At 39.9% G+C, this 19,670-nt stretch overlaps 3 protein-coding genes across 4 annotated transcripts in view; all 3 read right to left on the bottom strand.

Annotated features, from left to right (window-relative positions):
• Positions 1-151: 151 nt before the first annotated feature.
• Positions 152-2,484, bottom strand: opn1lw2 (opsin 1 (cone pigments), long-wave-sensitive, 2). The gene is made up of 6 exons (XM_071917475.1): positions 2,382-2,484; positions 1,285-1,581; positions 961-1,129; positions 720-885; positions 349-588; positions 152-250 (listed from the first exon to the last, which is right to left on the bottom strand). Exons 1-6 carry the CDS (start codon positions 2,482-2,484, stop codon positions 152-154), a joined length of 1,074 nt encoding a protein of 357 aa, XP_071773576.1.
• Positions 2,485-8,886: 6,402 nt separating this feature from the next.
• Positions 8,887-11,738, bottom strand: LOC139925921 (blue-sensitive opsin). The gene is made up of 5 exons (XM_071917446.1): positions 11,360-11,738; positions 10,621-10,789; positions 9,988-10,153; positions 9,368-9,607; positions 8,887-8,994 (listed from the first exon to the last, which is right to left on the bottom strand). Exons 1-5 carry the CDS (start codon positions 11,736-11,738, stop codon positions 8,887-8,889), a joined length of 1,062 nt encoding a protein of 353 aa, XP_071773547.1.
• Positions 11,739-13,461: 1,723 nt separating this feature from the next.
• Positions 13,462-19,670, bottom strand: part of LOC139925911 (blue-sensitive opsin-like) — a 13,923-nt gene continuing 7,714 nt past the window's right edge. Inside the window, exons 2-6 of one of the 2 annotated variants that reach the window (XM_071917425.2) lie at positions 17,042-17,396; positions 16,672-16,840; positions 15,859-16,024; positions 14,883-15,122; positions 13,462-13,563 (exon numbers count right to left, since the gene is read on the bottom strand). In XM_071917425.2, coding sequence (XP_071773526.1) covers positions 13,462-13,563; positions 14,883-15,122; positions 15,859-16,024; positions 16,672-16,840; positions 17,042-17,396 — 1,032 coding nt within the window. Of the gene's footprint in view, positions 13,564-14,882; positions 15,123-15,858; positions 16,025-16,671; positions 16,841-17,041; positions 17,421-19,670 lie in introns of those variants that run through there. The other variant, XM_071917424.2, reaches the window with a different exon arrangement.

Genomic DNA, 19,670 nt, shown 5'->3' with positions numbered 1-19,670 from the left:
TTGCATTTTATTCTTTGTGAAAATGCATAGAACAGTGCAGAAATGCTCAAAACAGGTGTAGGGAATCAAAAAGTGGGGAAACAAAGACTATTTACTGTACAAGTCACATTGGTTCTCGGTGGTTTCTTTCCAAAAGGTAAAGCGTGAGGGTTTATGCAGGAGCCACGGAGGAGACCTCTGTCTTTGATGTGGATACTTCAGAGCCATCATCTACTGTTTTGCCAAAGAGCTGCATGATGCATGTACGGAACTGATGGGGAGAGAACAGAGCATGACACAAGTTTAAACAAAACTCATTAGTTTGAGACACAAAGATGAACAATGTGGAAATCAGATCGCTGTACCAACCTGTCGGTTCATGAAGACATAAATAACTGGGTTGTAGATGGTGGCGCTCTTGGCAAAGTAGGCAGGCATAGCGGCGGCCAGAGGGTGGAAGGAATATCCCGGGTTGGCCGCAGCAAAGCAGGCAAATACAGTGTAAGGTCCCCAGCACAAACAGAAGGCCAGGATCATCACAACGACCATCCTGGATACTTCTTTCTCAGCCTTCTGGGTTGACTCTGAGTCCTTCTGCAGCTTCGCAACCTGTGATAGATAAGTGGATACAATATAAGATGATCCTGCAGGGCTGCCACCTGAGTTTAGCAAAGAAGAAGAACAAAAATCATTGGTTTGAAAGAAAAATGACCAGGTAGGCCAGTAAAACGATAACTTACAGCACGGATAGCCATGTAGACTGCGATGTAGCAGAGGATAATGACGGCCAGGGGAAGGAAGCAACACGTAACCATGAGAACAATCATGTAGGACTTGACTCCAGGGTCATCGCTTCCACTGAACACATCAGGCCCACAGGAAGTCTTCAGTCCGTGAGGCCAGTACCTGATGCAAGAAAACGTTTAGTCTATGTTTCCACTGATGACTTCAAACACTAGAGGTCTAAGATCAAAACAATACCTGCTCCATCCAAATATGGGGGGAGCACACCATATTGCTGCCCAGACCCAGGAGAAGACAATTCCGCCCATGGCCCATTTGCCATCAAACTTGACGTTTCCAAAAGGTTTGCACACAACCACCCATCTTTCCCAGGAGATGACAGTCAGGGACCACAGAGCAGCAATACCTGCGTGAGGAAACAGGCGAGTCAGCAGAGGTAATGAACTCACACATTGATAAAGTACGTCTGAATGTCTCAATAGAGACGAGAATTCTCTCTGCGCAAACTCTATCAAGACGCTGTCCATCAAAGGAAAGCAAATATATTTTGAGATCTCGTACCACAAACAGAGACAGTGTAGCCCTCGAAGACACACATTGGGTGTCCCAGAATGAAGTAGCCAAACATCTGGTTGCAAACACTTATGGTGCTTGCGAGAACTGTCTCTCCAAGATCAGCAATAGCAAGATTGACCAAGATCCAGTTGAGAGGGTGACGGAGTTTCTTGAACTTTGCTGTGGCCACCAGGACGAGTCCGTTGGTGAAGACTGAGGCAAAGACCACAAAAATCATCCAACACGTCGAGACGTTGTAAACCCATCGAGGAGCAATGTGGTAATTGGGGCCTTCAAAGGGATCTGAAAGAGAGCAGTGGAATCTCACATAATAGTCTTGCAATGTCCAAGTACAGATAGCTTTACTTTGCAAGGGGTTCGAAAGCTATATCTCTATTTTTAATGTAAAATAAAGATAGGATGAGTCCATGGGCAAAAAAACTGTTTAATATACTGCTCCAATATATGTATTGCCTGTGTTGGGTCTGTCTCTGGTGAAGAGACAAGGGAAATTTACATGTTTAACGGTTCATTTTTGTAACGCATGAACAGAATGCAAGGCTTCTTGGTATTAAAATGAGAAAAGAGCTGTCTGATGCTTGTAATTTAAGCTATATGATACTGCACAATAAAAAAATGTAAAAGCAATTTTATAAATCTAAAACCTCCGTCACACTTGAACGTAGGATGCTACACTATTAATGCTTGCTCCTGTTTAAAATAATCAATAAAAAAGCAAAATTGACTTTAAATTGAAAATTCTAACTGATGTCAGATAACTTCTAACTTAAAATTCAGCACAATATAACCATTACAGAGGTGCAACATTACATTTGAATTAGACTTAATACATTTTAAAAAATCACCCAAAGTAGACTAGAATTGGCAAAAGTTGTGTATAAAATAATTTGGAGGAATCCTGCTGATTTTATTTTTATTTTATTTGTATTTGTTTATTATTTTTCAGGTCCTTTGTTATTTCTTGTTGCAGCTTCTTACTTTTCCTTACTATCCCTATTAGGTACTGAAAGATCCATTTACAGCTCTTCTATCATATGTCCATCCAATGATTAATATGTCCATCAAATTATGCCATACTGTACCTCTGGTATGATTGCTGTTAGTGTAAGTGAAGGAGGATCCCCTTGTTGTGTCTTCATTATACCGCCTGGCAGCAAACGCTGGCTTTCCCCAGTCCTCTGCCATCCTGAGCTGGTAAGGAGGTGCTAACAGACGCCTTCCTCGTCACCTGCAACCTCCTCGGGTGACTGGTGCTGCGTCTGACATTAGCTTTTTATACTTATGCTCTAGAGGTTTCTGATAGGATTAGAGCACCAGTCGAATTAGAGCTGAGGTGTGCCGCATGATAACGGTACTGACAGTCAAGGCAGCAAACTACCTTTTTTTTAAAAGGTAATTAAAACTACCAGCCAATTAGGTTAAGACACAAAGACCAGGATAATCTTGTTTGAGAGCAGATTTCTGCCAACTAACGGTTAAAATGGGGATTAATTACCTGACCTTTGAAGTGTTAAAAAACTATGTTATTTATTCCATGGGATCTATAGTATGTGACAAAGCAAAACAAAACATCAAAAACCAAGTATACAGTTTTCAGAAGAGTAGTACATTCTAAGGATCAGTGTAGCTCATTTGACACACTTTGCCCTCTATTAGTGCTGCAGTAACCAGTGTCGTCTATTCCTTTCCAACTGTAGTTTAGAATATATAGTATAAAGCAACACAGTTTATCTCAATGACTGTTTGAGCCCCTGCTGAAAATATTTCATTTTTGGAACATTTCCTTGTGGATGTGGAGGAATAGTGCAGCAGTATTTCACTGTTGGTTGCAATGTATGCATGATATGTAAAGTCAGTTTGGGGAATACAAACCCAATGCTGGAGAACTGTGTACATGTATTAACCTAATTCTCTGTTGCATGTGTTGCTGAGGTCGTGCTAGATATGAAAGTGGACTTTGGTATACAGGCACGAGAGGACTGGCAAGCCTTATCTGGACAAGTGGGGCTCCACAGAACTATACTGTGACAGTCTAATTTGCTGAGATGTGAGGGAAGTAAGAAACCCGTAATCCCTCCGGATTGAGGGTTCACTTGGGGGAAAGCCACAGCGGAGGATGCTTCGGCTAAAGGGTATCAGGTTATCCCACTAACGAGTGAATGCAGCGCCTTACGACACTGTTTTGATCCTACCAGACACATCTTATCCTTCATGGTTTGAGCAAATTGGAGCAGGCAAATCATCCTGATCTATATAGAAATAACTCAAAAGAAAAAAGTATTTCAAAAGAAGCAGGGGGGCAATGAGCATGACAGGCATGCTCTAGTTGTTTTGTGTCATGTGTCTCTTTTGGGGGCGGCAGTAGCCTGGAGGTTGGAGAAATTGGCTTAAATAAAGCTAAAAAATAAACAATACATTAGGAAGTAATGTAACCATAAAAAGAAGAAAGAAACCAAAGGGAAAGTTGCTTGGGAAAGTGTTATCTCGACTGGTAGTAAAGGTGAAACTCAGGTGTCTTGATGTACTTCATGTTTTTTAAATCATTATTCAATCTATCCGAAATATCCAGAAGGCTTTTTAAAATCGAATCTTGACATTTGGGAATCTGAGTGAGTCCAGTTGGGTTTCTGGTCCAGCAGAATGACAACATCAATCGACCAAAACCAACTAAAATGACAGAAAGGATCGCTTGCTTGCACAGGATTGTGACAGAAGTGGCAGTTGCTGCTGCCATTATGGTCTGGGTGCCCAATTATCTTTTTCACATTGTAAATATTTCAAAAAGGGACATCCGATCATGTGACGCAAAGGCAAAGGATCAAATGATCAGTCTGAGGGACGACTATGGAAAAGTCTTGATAGTCAAATAGCTACAAGCTGGTTTTCCGGACACTTTCTTTTAACAATGTAGTTGTGAAAGTCAGATCCGTAGATATGCTGTACACTGATTTCTGGCAGGGGGATGATGTGTGATGTCTGTCTCTGTCCAAAGCGGGTCAGCTGTGTATTGTTTGTGTATCATGTGTGGCATCTCCCTGCTGAAGTGTCATTGAGCAAGACGCCGAATCCCGACCAGCTGACCCTGACCTCTGACCCCCCTGTAGAGGGGGGCAAGAGAAAAGAGTGTTTCTATATGGGGATCGATAAAGTGTCATGTTGTTATTGTTAAGAATAAGGAGCGTTCAGACATGGAAATAGTTCTGAATAAGGGAACTTAAAGGCCAATATGCTGCACCTCCATGCTTCTGTTCCTTAAAAAAATAGAAAATTAATGTAATATCATCCTGGAAAGACAAATGATTCCAAGGATGACATTTAATGGTTTAATCTTCATTGATACTAACCTTTTACTTATTAATCTGGTGCTCCATGAAGAACTTTACATCTAGTTATGATTATAGTATGACATTATTAATTATTAAAAGAATGCTAATATGGATTGTTTTACATAAAGTATGGTTTCATTCATGTTAATATTGATTTTGATGCTGTCACATTTATCATGTTTGAGGCATGTGAGAGTAGCTTGTTATGACAAGCAGCTATTGGCTCTTTGAGTACTTCAGGACATGTAGGTGAAGATTTCTCATGTCCCATCTGACTGAAGCAGATTATACGGACAACTGAGGTTCTGCCACAAAACTGATTAACACAGACTAATTACTGCTGACATGTTCGCTCCGTAACAGTTTAATCTCTCCGGATTGATAGTTCACCGCAGGAGAAAGCCGAATTTAACCAAAGCTGTCATGGTGGTTGAGTTTAATCCTTTGTTCCAGTGTTTTCCCCAAATCCACTCCTTGCAAAGATAACTGGCTCACAGATTTGACCAGGACTCCATATCAAGAAGAGGATGGACCCAAAACAAGTCTGTACACTTTTCTTCTATTTTCTACAATTGTCAAATGTTCCTTTTGACAAAACAAAAAATGTTGAGTTAATACCTCAGGGGAGGATTGGTGTAATTAATTGGATATTGATGGAATGGAGTGTATTTTGGTTTCAGTACCTAAAATGTAAAGTATGTATCAACCAAGAGGTAGGGATTGATCATAGATATTGACTCCTACCCATCTTATTGCCATGTGATGCTGTGATATTTCGAGGGTATGTCTGGAATTCCGCTAGTTCTGAACTATTCATGCTTGGTAAAAGTTCACTACTAGCAGAACTTGGATTTGCCCCCGACTGCCGACGGGAAACTCCATGACCGCTCTGACTAGGTGTGAAGATCTGGCTTCACGCTGGCTGTTTGGACAGCAGATGGTCTGCATGAAGAGTGACCGTCTGTGTGAAAGACCTCAAATCATTCCACTGGTGTGAACTGAACAAAGTCCACCTTTCCTACTTGAATGGCCTTGTGTTCTCTTCACATCAGGTAATGATTTCATCTTATTCACAGATTGTGTGTGTGTGTGTGTGTGTGTGTGTGTGTGTGTGTGTGTGTGGTTGGCCAGAATATCCTTTTTTTCACCTTTTGAAAGGCAGCCTAACTACATGGTTAAGGTCAATTGTGCCTCTGTGCTGGTAAGATGGAAAACATTTAGCATGCAGTTGACAGAATTTCTCATATCTACCAAGAATGTTTAGTAACTTAATCATGTGGTTTTCAATGTTGAATTGATTTTTCCTGAGACAGAGATACCCTATGATGCAAAAACCCAGAAATCAGCACTATAACAAGCATACAGTTTGTAGTCACATACAGTTACATTTGAATATTCATAGAGTTTTTACATGTTCAACAACCTAACTCTCTTCATTTTACACTTCAGCTATTATAAGCAGTGCATTTCTTCCATAATAGCCAGCTGTGGCAGGGTCCATATGGTTAGCTTTACATGTACGTCTGTTTTGAAATAATGAAAATGATCTATGGGTATTGTCAATTTGTTACAACACTAAGACAGGTGTCTCTGAACAAATAACTAAACACTATTCTACCACAGTTTTTAAAAAGTTTGGTCAGAACTCACACACACAAAAAGCATCCTTATTTGGTGTTAATTTAACCACATAAACACGTTTATTCAGGGCGTTCTCACTTGCCACATGCTTTTCCCCTTCACTATGTGCATATTTGATATTACCTTTCATTGTGGCGAGACAGGGACTTGGTGTTGTTGGTGTGTGTCTAGAAAGATTAAAGGTTAATCCTGTGTCGTTAACCCTCTGCAGCTGGTGCTTGCGCTCAAGCATATTAAAACAACTAGTGCATACTAACAAATACCAACCATGAGACATTTATTGTTATATAGTCTAACTGCAATTTAGTCATGGTTGCATTTTATTTGCAAGCAAATGTGTGTGTGTGTGTGTGTGTGTGTGTGTGTGTCCGTCCACCAAGATATCCTTTGAACTGTTCAAGATAAAGCCTTGAAGGAGTCTCCTACTGAATGATTTAGTGTGTGTGTTTAGGGCAGGTAAGAAACCACAGCTGCAAAGTCCTTTTAAATTGAACCAGGGTGGATCATAAATCGCAAAAAACTGTAATGTGCTCAGTCACATTTCATCCCATTTGGTTGATATGCTTTAGAACCTCAGGGTATGGCCATCAGACAGTGTGCTTATAATTTACTTCCTCAACAACCATTAAAAGATTCATACATATTAGTATTATGAAGGTGTTCAGACAGCGTTGATTGGATGGTACATCCAGTGTGTTTGTAATTGTGTGTTTATTTGTTTGTTTTGATAACACATCAAAACAAATGTCATTTAGATTTTAAATTTGGCTCCATTCATTTAGTCTAAACCCAACCCTAACCCTAACTGGTTCAACTCAATTGAACCATCAGTGTGTGTCTTATGAATATTGTTATATATTATTTTGAATCATATGGTTACTTTTTAAATTCACGTTCTATACTATATTTGTGTGTGATATTTTTGTCTGTTTTTGCCATTGTTGTTGATGGTGGTGGTATTATCACCATCAAAACAAATGAGTCATAACACTAGTTGACTTCCATTTTTTACCACTATTTTTTGAAGCGAGAAAAATAAGTTACTGGTAGGTTAAACTTTGTGGCTATTTATAAACTTAAATTGATATAAACCTTTAGGTAGGATGAATAAAATAACTGAAAATTGTTATCCAGCTTTGTATGTTTTGAGTTGACAATAAAAAATGAAATGTTAATTACTGTAAAATGTTGTGTAACTGTGGAATCAAATGGCAACCAGAAGCAAGAAGCTGACACCAGCAGTGATCGATTGCATCCTATCAGCATGACTGGTAAGTGAGAAGTAAAACAAGGTGTACAGGTAAAAAAAAAAAAAAAAGATCAAATGTTTGATCTTAAGAAAGACAATATTGATGGATTACTTGTGAAAAGACTTGTAGACATTTTTTTAGAATATATTATAGCTCATAAAAGTGAATACATCTCACTTGCCAATCCAATAATATTCAGTGGCAACATAGGTGGTAAGCAACCTTACGAGGTTGCAGGGGTTTGCCGCTAAATCTTCATGAGAGAGCTAGGTAATTTAAAATAGCCTTTAGATTCATACATTTTAACAATGAAAATAGTTATAAATCTGGTAATATTTCTGGATCTACAAATGTTACCAGAAAAGACAAATAAGTGTATTTGTGTAAAACAAATGTGTGTAAAAATTGTCTTTTTGGACTTTACTAGAAAAATATTTTCACCTGTATCTTCTTAACCTCACAAGCCAGGCTAAGATGAGAGTTGATCAGAGTGAGGGTGGATGGTCTGGCTGGATTTAACACTCCTGTTTCCCTACATTGTCAGTCAGAACTGCACAGTTATGAGGTTTAGGCCTGTAGGCCAGCTGTTTTATTATTAATACTAAAATGATTAGACTGCAGTTTTTATATACACACAGTCTCTGTAAATAGAGACAGATACAACAAATACATCCCTCAAAACTCATTACACTTAGTTGTTCTTCTGGACAGCACAAAGATTTTCATTACACTACATAACAAGCACTTATGCTTGCTACGGTTCATTGAGTTACAACTAATATGGGTTTGAAGTGACCTGAATGCTTGGATTAATTGCGCATTGCAAAAAAACATCCGTCTTAAAAAGTCATAAAATCTTATTTTCTCAAAACAGATGAATAAATCTGCAATGGGTGAGATCATTTCACTTGTTTCCTATGCAAATCAACTTGTGTCAAGGATATTTCTTAAATCAAGTGACATTTTCTTGATACTAGTTGAGTGATCTGCCTTATGGGGCCTTGTTTCAAGCTATTCTTTGTAGAAATATTTTCAACAAGTGAAACTACATTGCAAACAAGTTAATTATTTCCTTCACAGAATTTCCCCTTCTTTTAAGAAAAATAAGATTTCAAGAATCAGTGCAGTGATCTACAGTTAATAATTGATATAGCCTAAGAAGCCAATAATCGCCTCATCCCTCAATCTTGACAACATTGTTTATTTATTTTTTGCTTTTTTTTTTGCTTTGCATGTATCTTTTTATCTGTCATAAGAGTAATATAATTCCATTTGTCATGTCATGACATCTGTACATTCAATGTTATTTACAATACACAAGTCATCGAAGTCAGCCGTGCAGCAGCAATGACAGAATATGGATGTGCGGCCTAAGCAGGTGCAACTTTAGAGACTTCAGTCACTGATGACTGACTTGTTGATGACTCTTCCTCATCGCCACCACTCATCCCCAGCATCTTCCTCATACAGGAGCGGAACTGAAAGTGAGAGAGAGGGAATCACATTTGTTTCCTTTTTAATTCATTTTTTCATTTTTGACATTTGTAACATTCTCTTTTAGATATAAATTAATGACAGCATGTATTCAGATCATAATCCAAATCAATGAAGAGGAAAATCGAAGAAGACGACTAAGAGAGGTTAAAGAGAGTTTTTAAGAGTGTTTTTAAAATTCTATATTGTTTTTCGAAGGATGGGTCAAGCTTTTTGTGTGTTTTGAATGCAACCCACTGAGGGCAACATTGTCATTGTCAGTGATAGTGAAGTTCAATTCATGTAACTGAAGAAGAAAATAACACCCTTCTAGGAAATAGCTTTCAAATGAATTATCTTAACTGCCAGTGAACCAACCTGTTTGTTGAGCAGGATGTAGATAACTGGGTTGTAGACTGTGGAAGCCTTGGAGAGGCAGGAGGGTATGGTGGCCAGTCTCAGGTCGAAGGACTGCCCACGGTTGTTGACGATCCAAAGAGCGAAGGAGGCGTAGGGCATCCAGCACACCAGGAAGCCCAGCACCATGACCACCACCATCCTGGTCACCTCCCTCTCTGCCTTCTGGGTGGAGGCAGAGTCAGCTTGGGCCTTCGCTGCCTGTGGAGGGAGAAGAGAGGTGTTGAGTGCTGCGGCTGGCCTGAATGACTAATGTGTTGTTCTTGCTTAGTGGTATCCCAAACGATTACTCTTTAGTCTACTTAAGATTTCTCTAAAATATGATACATCTGCTTGAGAAAAATGTTTCACTTGTTTCTGTCCATCTCTTCAGCTTAACAGCTTATGTCTATATACTATAAGGATCTGAAACATTTAGAATAGTCTCTTCACTAAATCTTGTTCATCCTTATTTTATCTGGTGAGATATGCCATTTAAAAGTGTATTCAAATGTATATGCAATCAACCCAAACATAATAGCCACTTGTAGCCACTAGTTTATACTGTATATAACCTATTATTGGTTTTTTTTTTTGCCCACCGATTTGAGTGTGAGAAGCAGCTGGGAGTAGCAGAAGACAATGGTAGCAAAGGGGATAGAAAAGCAGAAGCAGAAGAGGAACATCACATAGGACTCATTGTTGAACTTGTTGCCTGTGGTGTACCAGTCTGGACCACAGGAGCACTGCATGCCCTCTGGGATATACCTGGAGAGGACAGACAATCACAGTGACGTTAAGTATGAATCAGTACTGTACATATGCATCGCATGTGCAGGTGTGGTGGTCGTCTGTCGGTCTGTTTAAGGTTGCGGCAGGGGATAAAAAACCCAGGTCTGAAATTTCTGAATGGATTTTTTTGAAAATGCATAAGATACGAGACCATCTGCAAATTATTTTGCAGATGGACTCATCTCAATCAGCAGAAGTGAATGGTAGATTTTTGCTGAGGATAACAAGCTTACTCTGCAAGTTATAGTCAACCACATGAAGTAAGTAAACAGCAGTCATCAAAGAACAAAAGTGTTTCTCAGGAATCCTCATATATAAGTAAAAAAAATCCAGTATAAATAAAACAGCACCAGTGCCATATGTAAATATAGATAATACACATTGACATACATAGAGAGTGAGTGCAGAGTGTGTGATCATGCGGTTTGATGAATAATACTGACCGACTCCATCCGACCAGTGGAGGAACTGCAGCAGCCAAAGCACAGACCCAGGTGAGTGCGCAGCAGGCTAAAGCATGGTTGGGCTTGAAGGTAAAGTTACCAAGTGGCTTGCAGATGACCAGCCATCTTTCAAAGGCTACCACTGCTAGAGACCATAGGCTTACCATACCTGCGACGAGACAGAGGAGAATTCACCACTTTTATAGATTACAACTCCCTTACTAAACAGCATCCTGTAAGACTGACTCTCCATAATAGAGCTGACAACATGATACAGGTGATTTGTGCAGTAAATATCAGCATCAGCTTAGGGGTAACGAGGATGTATTTTACTGCTGAGTGGCCTACTTTTAACATCATGCTAGACTCCAGCTCAGTGAGTACTGTGTCACACCTCATTGAGAATACTTTTAAAGGAGCATTGGTGTAAATAGACTCAACTTAACATCACCAGTTTTTACTTTATGCTTCATTTGCACTGCACTCCACTCGGACAAGAAGACGTTTGCTCTATTAAGAGCTCTGTTTGACTTTCAGCTAACAGCTAACAGCTCAACCTGGGCTGGTCCACTTTGGCGAGGGGCTGCTGAAGTCATTCCCACTTTGAATAGGCATGCATCATTTATTTATTATTGGTTATCATAGAATGCCGCCCGCCATAACCCACTTGATCTGACAATAGAGATGAAATGATCTTTTTAAATTTCGTAGAATTTATGTCATTCTTTTTGCCACTCACCACCAATAGTAGCTGTAAATCCTTCAATCTTGCACCCCACTGGACCCAGGATCATGTATCTGAAGGCGAAGCAGTAGAAGCACGTGAAGGAACCCACAGAGGCGACAAGAAGGTTTGCCACGGCCAAGTTCACCAGGATGTAGTTGAGGTGGGACCGGAGCTTCTTATATTGGACAGTACATGCGATGGTGAGGACATTGATGCCCGAGCCCGCCACAAACAGGAACAACATGAATGCTGACATGGAATAAAAGATCCCCAAGCTCCCTAGGTGGTCCTGGGGAACCAAGTAAGGGCTGAGCGAGGTGATGTTGTTGGTCTCCAGAGGGATGGGAATCCAGAAGTCATCTGGGAACTCCACAGGTCGATTTGCCCTCATTTTTCTCTGGTTATATATGTGCCAAATCAAAATTCAAGAAACCTCCAAAGAGATGATATAACGATATTATGCTTCTTCGTCTACCAATAATTTACATCTATCACTGAATCGGGAATCTTGAGTAATTTTAAGTGATGCTGATAGACTTGATTCTTTCACTGCCTGCTAATGGAGATCTGACCTTTCTCTCTTCCTGATGGAGAGGTAAATGCACATTTATAGGAGCTCTGAATACCACTGAGCCTCATCTTAATTGGCTCAAAGAGGGGATTTTAAGGCAGTTGGTTCACACAAGCAAATACACATATGCACACACACACACACGCGCGCGCACACATACGTCATGCAATCCCATAACAGCTTGTGCCATCGTTGAGCTAATACAGCGGTAAGTATCTCAATGGCAGAGCTGCCGAAAAAGGGATGATCTAATTTGCCAAGGGAAAAGCCTGGTGTTTGTGATCCAGTTAATACGCTCATCAGTGCTGTTGAGGCAGCTAATCACATGCATTTGACCTTTAGTAATCCTCTCTGTACCGGTTTAACTGGAGCTTTAAGTTATGTCTCTTGGCACTTTGCCCCCTTCCCTGTTTCTCAAAGGGAACAGTATTGTTTCTTGAGAAGCAACCTGATTAGAGGAGATGAGTGACAAATGTATGCTGGAAAATGCTGTAGCAGCTTAAAGGATAGTCTTTAGAATTTTACTTCTATTCACTGCCTCAAGATGCCTACCATCAAACCCACGTCTGATATAAGGAAGGTTTGATAAACGATCAGTTTTTCCATAGAAAATGCATGTGAGCAGAAGCTGATCTTTCATTGTAAGCAGCATAAATCACCATATTAAGTTTTGCTATCATGGAATACAACATACCTATAAACTGAAGACTTGACAGTGCATATGATATATTGTAGATGCAGTTTTGAACTTGACTGCAGGCGGATTTGCCATGATAAACTGCCTGCAATGGCAAACAGCAGGCATTTACATAAGCCAAAAGGAAAAAATTTGATAAGGAAATATCTTCATGCTCCTTGTGCAACATGAGAGTAGATTACAAGAAATAAGTTCAAAATAATGTGATGATTTCACTAAAATGTAACAAATATATATGTTTGTATGTAAAACGTTTTATCTTGGTGAAACTAAAAGCCAAAATTTAAAACTAAAAGTCACATTATATCAGGTTGGTCATCAAGGTTCACTGAACTTTTGTTTCCTCACTTAAAATACTCAGTGAAACTAGATTTTGATTAGAATCAATTGTTTTAATAGTATGCACAAATCACTCTGTAAGTATGAGTTTAGAATGATTAGTATTGTCAAAACATTTTGCTTTCCTGTCAAAACTGCATTTACTGCATTTTTGAATGTCTCAATTAATAATGACTTATTTTCACCACAGAGCTTGTGTAACAGCCTCTGGATTGTTGCAGTGAATAACAGCAAATTTAATATGTGCCTTACATAATAAAAGAAATATATAAGGAACTGTGAATGTCCAAGTCAATGAATACTGTATGTCATCTCTTAATATCGCCAACAACATATATTTTTATTTTGATTTTTTTCACCTTGCAGAAAGTTTATGTTTTCTTAGTAGAATTACAACATTCCATATATATTTTTATGATATGACAAAACACTCTCATGTACATTAAATGTTATTTACAATTCACAAATCATTAGTGCCGGAGTAATGATGAAATAGGGATGTGCCGTCTAAGCTGGTCCGACTTTGGAGACTTCGGTCACCGATTGACTTGATGACTCCTCCTCTTCCCCTCCACTCATTCCCAACATCTTCATCATGCATGAACGGAACTGAAAGAAAGAAGCACATTACAGTATTAATGTACATCACAGTGCTACCAAAGTGGATACAGTGAGTGATTTGACTGTGATACAAAGACTTTGCAGAAGTGAAGAACTCAGAGCACTGAAATAAACATTTCTCTTAGGTTTCATATGAGAGTTTACAGTGTAGTATGTTGAAGTCAGGCTAAAGCAAATGAAAATGCCTCTCAAATGAACCTGCCTTGAGAGGTACTCATGTAATAAAACACCTGCAGTGCCCTTAACTCTAGCTGTTATTTCTGAGCCTGGATGGATTCACTGATACGCTGTAGTAGGCTGATAAGAGCAGTTCATATTTGAGCCTTGGTCCTTGGGCTTGAAGTGGGGCCACAATGCTGGTTAGGTTGTCCCACAATTTGGTGCTATAACTGGCCTTTGGCTCTTCCTTGCCATGTGGTCTACACTGATGAGGTGTTTACCATGGTGCAACAGAATCTTAAATCTGCACACTTCCAGCCTTGATGTAAGAATTGTTTGTTTTTATGCTGTTCAAAAATAGCATTTTGACAGATATAGTCTTCATCAAGTTATGGTCCAAATGGCCCATTATCAGCTAAGAGGACGAGGTTCTTCTTAGGATTCTTCCATGGGAATCCTTCATGGGTTTGAAGTGTCGCACCAAAGCCCACTGCACTGCCACGCTTTGCCTAGCTAAGCCTGGCGTCCGGCTTAAGCCACAGCTGGATTCATGCTCACAGCTTCAGACAGAGCTTATCACAGCTTTGCAGAGTGATGTTTGTCTCAGCCCTAATTATAGTCTCATTCCCCAGGGTCCCCGTCCAGCAGGTGCAGGTGGAGCTGTACCTGTCAAAGATCCAGGGAGGAGGCGTGGAGGCCTGGCTGCTGGATCGGGGCAGTAGCTGAGCAGCTGCAGTTTTGCCAGTTTTACAAGGTGTTCATTGTGTTACCCTATTTTGTCTATAGCACCTTATTAAAATTAACTAACCATCCAGCCTTAGAGCTGCTACAAGTTCTAATTTTTTCACTTTTAAGATAATGCTAGTCGCCTACGATTACTTAACATATTGTATGCTAAAGCATTAGCATGTGCACTGGGCAGAACTATCTACCAGAGACAAAGAGATAATTTTGGTGCCAATCCTCTCATCACATACTGGGTAAGGTGACCAACGTGCCAAACTCCAAAAAGTCAGTGTAGCCGTTTAAAAACACAATCACAGTCTTTCTTAATTGACCTCCTAAATGCTTCCTTGTAGCTAAGGAAAAAGGGCATTCCTAACACAGATCATTCTCAAAGTAGTTGTTCAGAGCTACAGTGAACCAACCTGTTTATTGAGCAGGATGTAGATAACTGGGTTGTAGACTGTGGAAGCCTTGGAGAAGCAGGAGGGTATGGTGGCCAGTCTCAGGTCGAAGGACTGCCCACGGTTGTTGACGATCCAAAGAGCGAAGGAGGCGTAGGGCATCCAGCACACCAGGAAGCCCAGGACCATGACCACCACCATCCTGGTCACCTCCCTCTCTGCCTTCTGGGTGGAGGCAGAGTCAGCTTGGGCCTTCGCTGCCTGTGGAGGGAGAAGAGAGTTGGGTCACATCATGTGGAGGAGAGGTTTTCCCAGCATTCATTCATTCATTTTCCAGAGCATTCAAAGACTCATTAGGTTTTACTAAGTAGTATCTGGACATCAGCAGTATCACTGGTGATTGTAATCATTACGTGTGTACAATCAGGAATTTCATATGTAAAATGGATGACCAGGTAACTATTACTTTTCTGATGACCCCAAGTAATACTTCTAGCATCTGCAAAGTTTTACAGTGTTGCCAGTCTACAGTATTTTTATCCTTGTAAGTGAAAACGCACACCGTGAAACAGCATTCACAACATATTTTATTCAAGCAAACACTTTCTGGAGCTGCCAAGTGAAGGATGAAATGAGTCCAGTGAGTAGCAAGACCAGTCAGCTCTCTCATTTTGTCTGTTACTCTGAAAGGGAACCCATTCAGTACTGAAAAAACAATGTAGGTGCAACGACTCGATAAAGAAGTACCATTGAAGCTGAACGCTTGATTGCCCTTGATCCCCCTTTGCTTTCACTTCAGATGAGTGCACATTCCCTTAGAAATTCTGCTCAATCTGAGAAGACCACTTGTGCACCACAAGCAAAAACTTCAGACAGTTAAAAAAACTTAATGGGCAAACCAACTTAACTATAGTTCTGCTCTAACTTGTCCGTTCTGTTGTACCATCTATTAAAGAATGATATAGCCTATTCATTATATGGTCTTATTTTTGCTCACCATTTTCAGTATAAAGAGCAGCTGGGAGTAGCAGAAGACAATGGTGGTGAAGGGAACAGCAAAGCAGAAGCAGAAGAGGAACATCACATAGGATTCGTTGTTGAACTTGTTGCCTGTGGTGTACCAGTCTGGTCCACAGGAGCACTGCAGGCCTTCTGGGATATACCTGGAGAGGACAGACAATCACAGTGACATCAAGTACATCATATACACACAAGTCTAAGAGTGCTCACAATGGTATAGAAGAGTAAAACCATAAAATGTGTGCTCCTCACAAGTGGGGTTTGTTCAAGTTTACCGAGTTAGGAGTTAGTCACTTAGGAGTCAGACAGTAGAATGCTCTCAGCAGTAAAGAGAAACTAAGGTGTGTTTATTATAGGGCTGGACGATATGGTTGAAATCAATATCATGATAATCATAAGGATTTTTCTCGATATCAATATATATCACAATATGGTTCATGTATGCAAAATCACGTTAAATAATCAAATTAATGTTCATCTCATTGAACCAAATGGTAATGTTAGGTGTGATGTCAAACAAAACTGAAATTTTCAAATAATATTCCTACCATACCTCATTTTATCAAAGTTTTTAAGTAAAATTTGCTTGTCATCATCAATTTAGACAGCAGAAATGTGTGTCACGATATTAAAATATCTTCATATCATCACGATATGATTCCACTGAAAGACGATAAACGATAATATTGAATTATCGTCCAGCCCTAGTTTATTATGTGTTATGTGTGAAGCGGAAGATGAAGATTGAAGATGAAGTGTGTGATCATGTGGTTTGACGAATAATACTGACCGACTCCATCCGACCAGTGGAGGAAGAGAGGCAGCCAAAGCACAGACCCAGGTGAGTGCGCAGCAGGCCAAAGCATGGTCCGGCTTGAAGACAAAAGTGCCAAGTGGCTTGCAGATGACCAGCCATCTTTCAAAAGCTATCACTGCTAGAGACCATAGGCTTACCATACCTGTAATGACATAGAAGGACAAGTTAAACCCTTTTGTCAAGTAAATACAGTTTGCATGAAGTTTGTATGAAAGCATAACACTCATGAACAGTTGTGCGGCTTCACTGTACCCTACATGGATGGTGTTGATCAGACCAGTAAAATCAAATCCATGCACAATAGAATTTGTTCACTGTTTCTAAACAACAGGTTATATCTTACCGCCAAGAGTAGCCAAAAATCCCTCAATCTTGCATGCTAGTGGTCCAAAGATAAAGTATCTAACGGAGAAGGAGCAGAGGGCAGTGAAGGAACCCACAGAGGCGACAAGAAGGTTTGCCACGGCCAAGTTCACCAGGATGTAGTTGAGGTGGGACCGGAGCTTCTTATATTGGACAGTACATGCGATGGTGAGGACATTGATGCTCGTGCCCACCACAAATAGGAAGAACATGAATGCTGCCATTGCATAGAAGACGCCTGGGGCCCCCAAGTGGTCCTGGGGAACCAAGAAAGGGCTGAGTGACGTGATGTTGTTGGTGTCCAGAGAGACAGGAATCCAGAAGTCATCTGGGAACTCCAAAGCATTATTTGACCTCATTTTGCTCCGTTTAAATTTGTGTCGGTCAAAATTGATACACCTCACACAAAGTGTTTACGCTGTTGAATTTATCTTGTGTTTGCTGTTGCTCCTTGATCCACCTACGTCTCACATATATCATGTAATGAAGATCAAGAAAAGAAGTTTTAAATGACAGGAAATTAATGGTGCCTGTCAGTGCCTAAGGTCTTCCTCAAGCTCTTATGGAGGAGTTACAGTTTTATAGGGCCACAGAATACCACTTATCCTCACTAACTGGTTGATTGATTGTTTGATTGATTAATTAGTTTATTCATTAATTGGTTTAATTTACTTACCAGTTCCTCTTACACCCATAATAGAAGCCAGTCTCTGTTGCCAAAGGGGTGACAACACAAATTATTTCAGAGGCACACTGCTCTGAAGCCACAACTAGCAAAGATGGTTCATGGCAACCATCTTTTCGTAGAAAACCCAGTCAGTTGCTGCATACTGCAGTTGTAACGTGATATGTAGAAAACAGTTGGGAAGTGTGTGTTAGTACTTGTGCTTTTCCCAAGTCAATTACTGCCTAAGAGGTACATTCTGGTATCTCTTGGCCTTTTCCAAGAATTAGCTCTGACGTGACTGTTAAGGGGATTGTCTACCTGATGTATTAAAATGTCCAAACTCCGCGAGCACAACTCAATCAAAAATCCTCCTTAGGTGCACGGCCAAAGATTAATATATGAAGAAAGAAAAACCAGCACTCATAATGTCCTTCCTAATTAAATTGGCAGCTATAGAGCACAAACGATGGATGCGTTTCAGCAATAAGCCATCATTAGCGTTGACCTGATGTATTAACCAAAACCCTTTTCAGTTCTTGCCTCTGCCCTTCCAAAGAGATGCCAGTGTGCTAGTTAGCATTAGTTAGCAACACCACCCCCAAACAGCGTTTTTATTCATTGTTACCCTTCCTTCAACATATGGAAGTAAATGGAAGGGTTTGCATGTGACTCTCTGAAAATGAATTTAGTCATTGTTAACAAATGCGGAAAAAGAGGTTGTTGTTAATGATCAATCAGTTAATGCTTTAGGTCCTTTTTACAAACATTACACACAAGCATGTATGTACATACATAGCCTACATGTGTATGTGCACAGGTACATATCATGTGTTCCTATACAACACCTGCTCTCAACATCAAAACCTGGTTAAAAAGGTTAATCCCAGTTTCTTAAGGAAGAGCACAGCAGGTCTTTTCCTGCTAATCTGGTTTCCAATATCATTAAGGCTGCTAATCCCAGGCATTTCAGCCTTTTCTAATCCACTCTACTGGTTTAACTCAAGATTTGTGTTAAGTGTCCTGGCATTTTGTCTCCTTCCCTGTGCTTAAAAGGACGCATTAGAAGTTGAGAAAATTATTGCAGACGTTGCACTGCTTATTGTAACTTTGTCATTGTAGGAAACTGAACTGTCAGATTCGGAAGTTAGTGATTAATATTACGGTAATGATAAATGGGGTCATTTTAATATGTGACAGGTCAGAGGATGAAACTGAGATACAAAAGATCTACGTTAACTGTGCAAATATACTATTACCAAATATCAAAATATTGACAGTGTTGAATAGTATGTAGAATAAAAGACTTTACATGAAATGCAACATGCACTTGTATAACAACAAAATTAAGATAATAATGCTGCATCCCTTGATCTGGACAACTCTGGAGGAGAAGAAGGCTCAACACCAACGCATCCTGGATATATTTGCTGAGGAAGTGATGGACGTGGTGCATAATGGAAGATTTAACAGACATAAACCAACATAAAACAACACATATCATCAGTCATTTCCTTATCTCATCATGATTGTCTTTTTACACACCATATCCATAAAACTATAGCATGTAGCCTATATGTCTGTCTGACAACTTTTGATGTATGTCCAAAAGGACATACACTCACACACACATACATGCACACACACATGCATGCACACACTGATAAACAGCACAAGACATTATCCAATCTCTGAGCTTAATCTAGTTTCTCATTGCCCAAGCTGGTTCAAAGGGATCCAATCTGCAAGGAAGGACATTGTTTTGGGATCAGCTAATCTACTTATCAGTGCTATTAAGACTACTAATCACATTCAATTTGTCCTCTGGTAACTTGCTTTCTCTTAGTAGACACTGGATGATCTCTACCTTCCTTGTGCATTATCGTATCAGGTTCACAAAAGGATTACCTGTCTTGAGAGTGAATCTCAGCACAAAGTAGAGCAT

The sequence above is a fragment of the Centroberyx gerrardi genome, chromosome 5, assembly GCF_048128805.1.
Source record: "Centroberyx gerrardi isolate f3 chromosome 5, fCenGer3.hap1.cur.20231027, whole genome shotgun sequence".
NCBI lineage: Eukaryota > Metazoa > Chordata > Actinopteri > Beryciformes > Berycidae > Centroberyx > Centroberyx gerrardi.
Note: the sequence above shows the minus strand (reverse complement) of the source record. Positions and strands in the feature narration are given on the sequence as shown.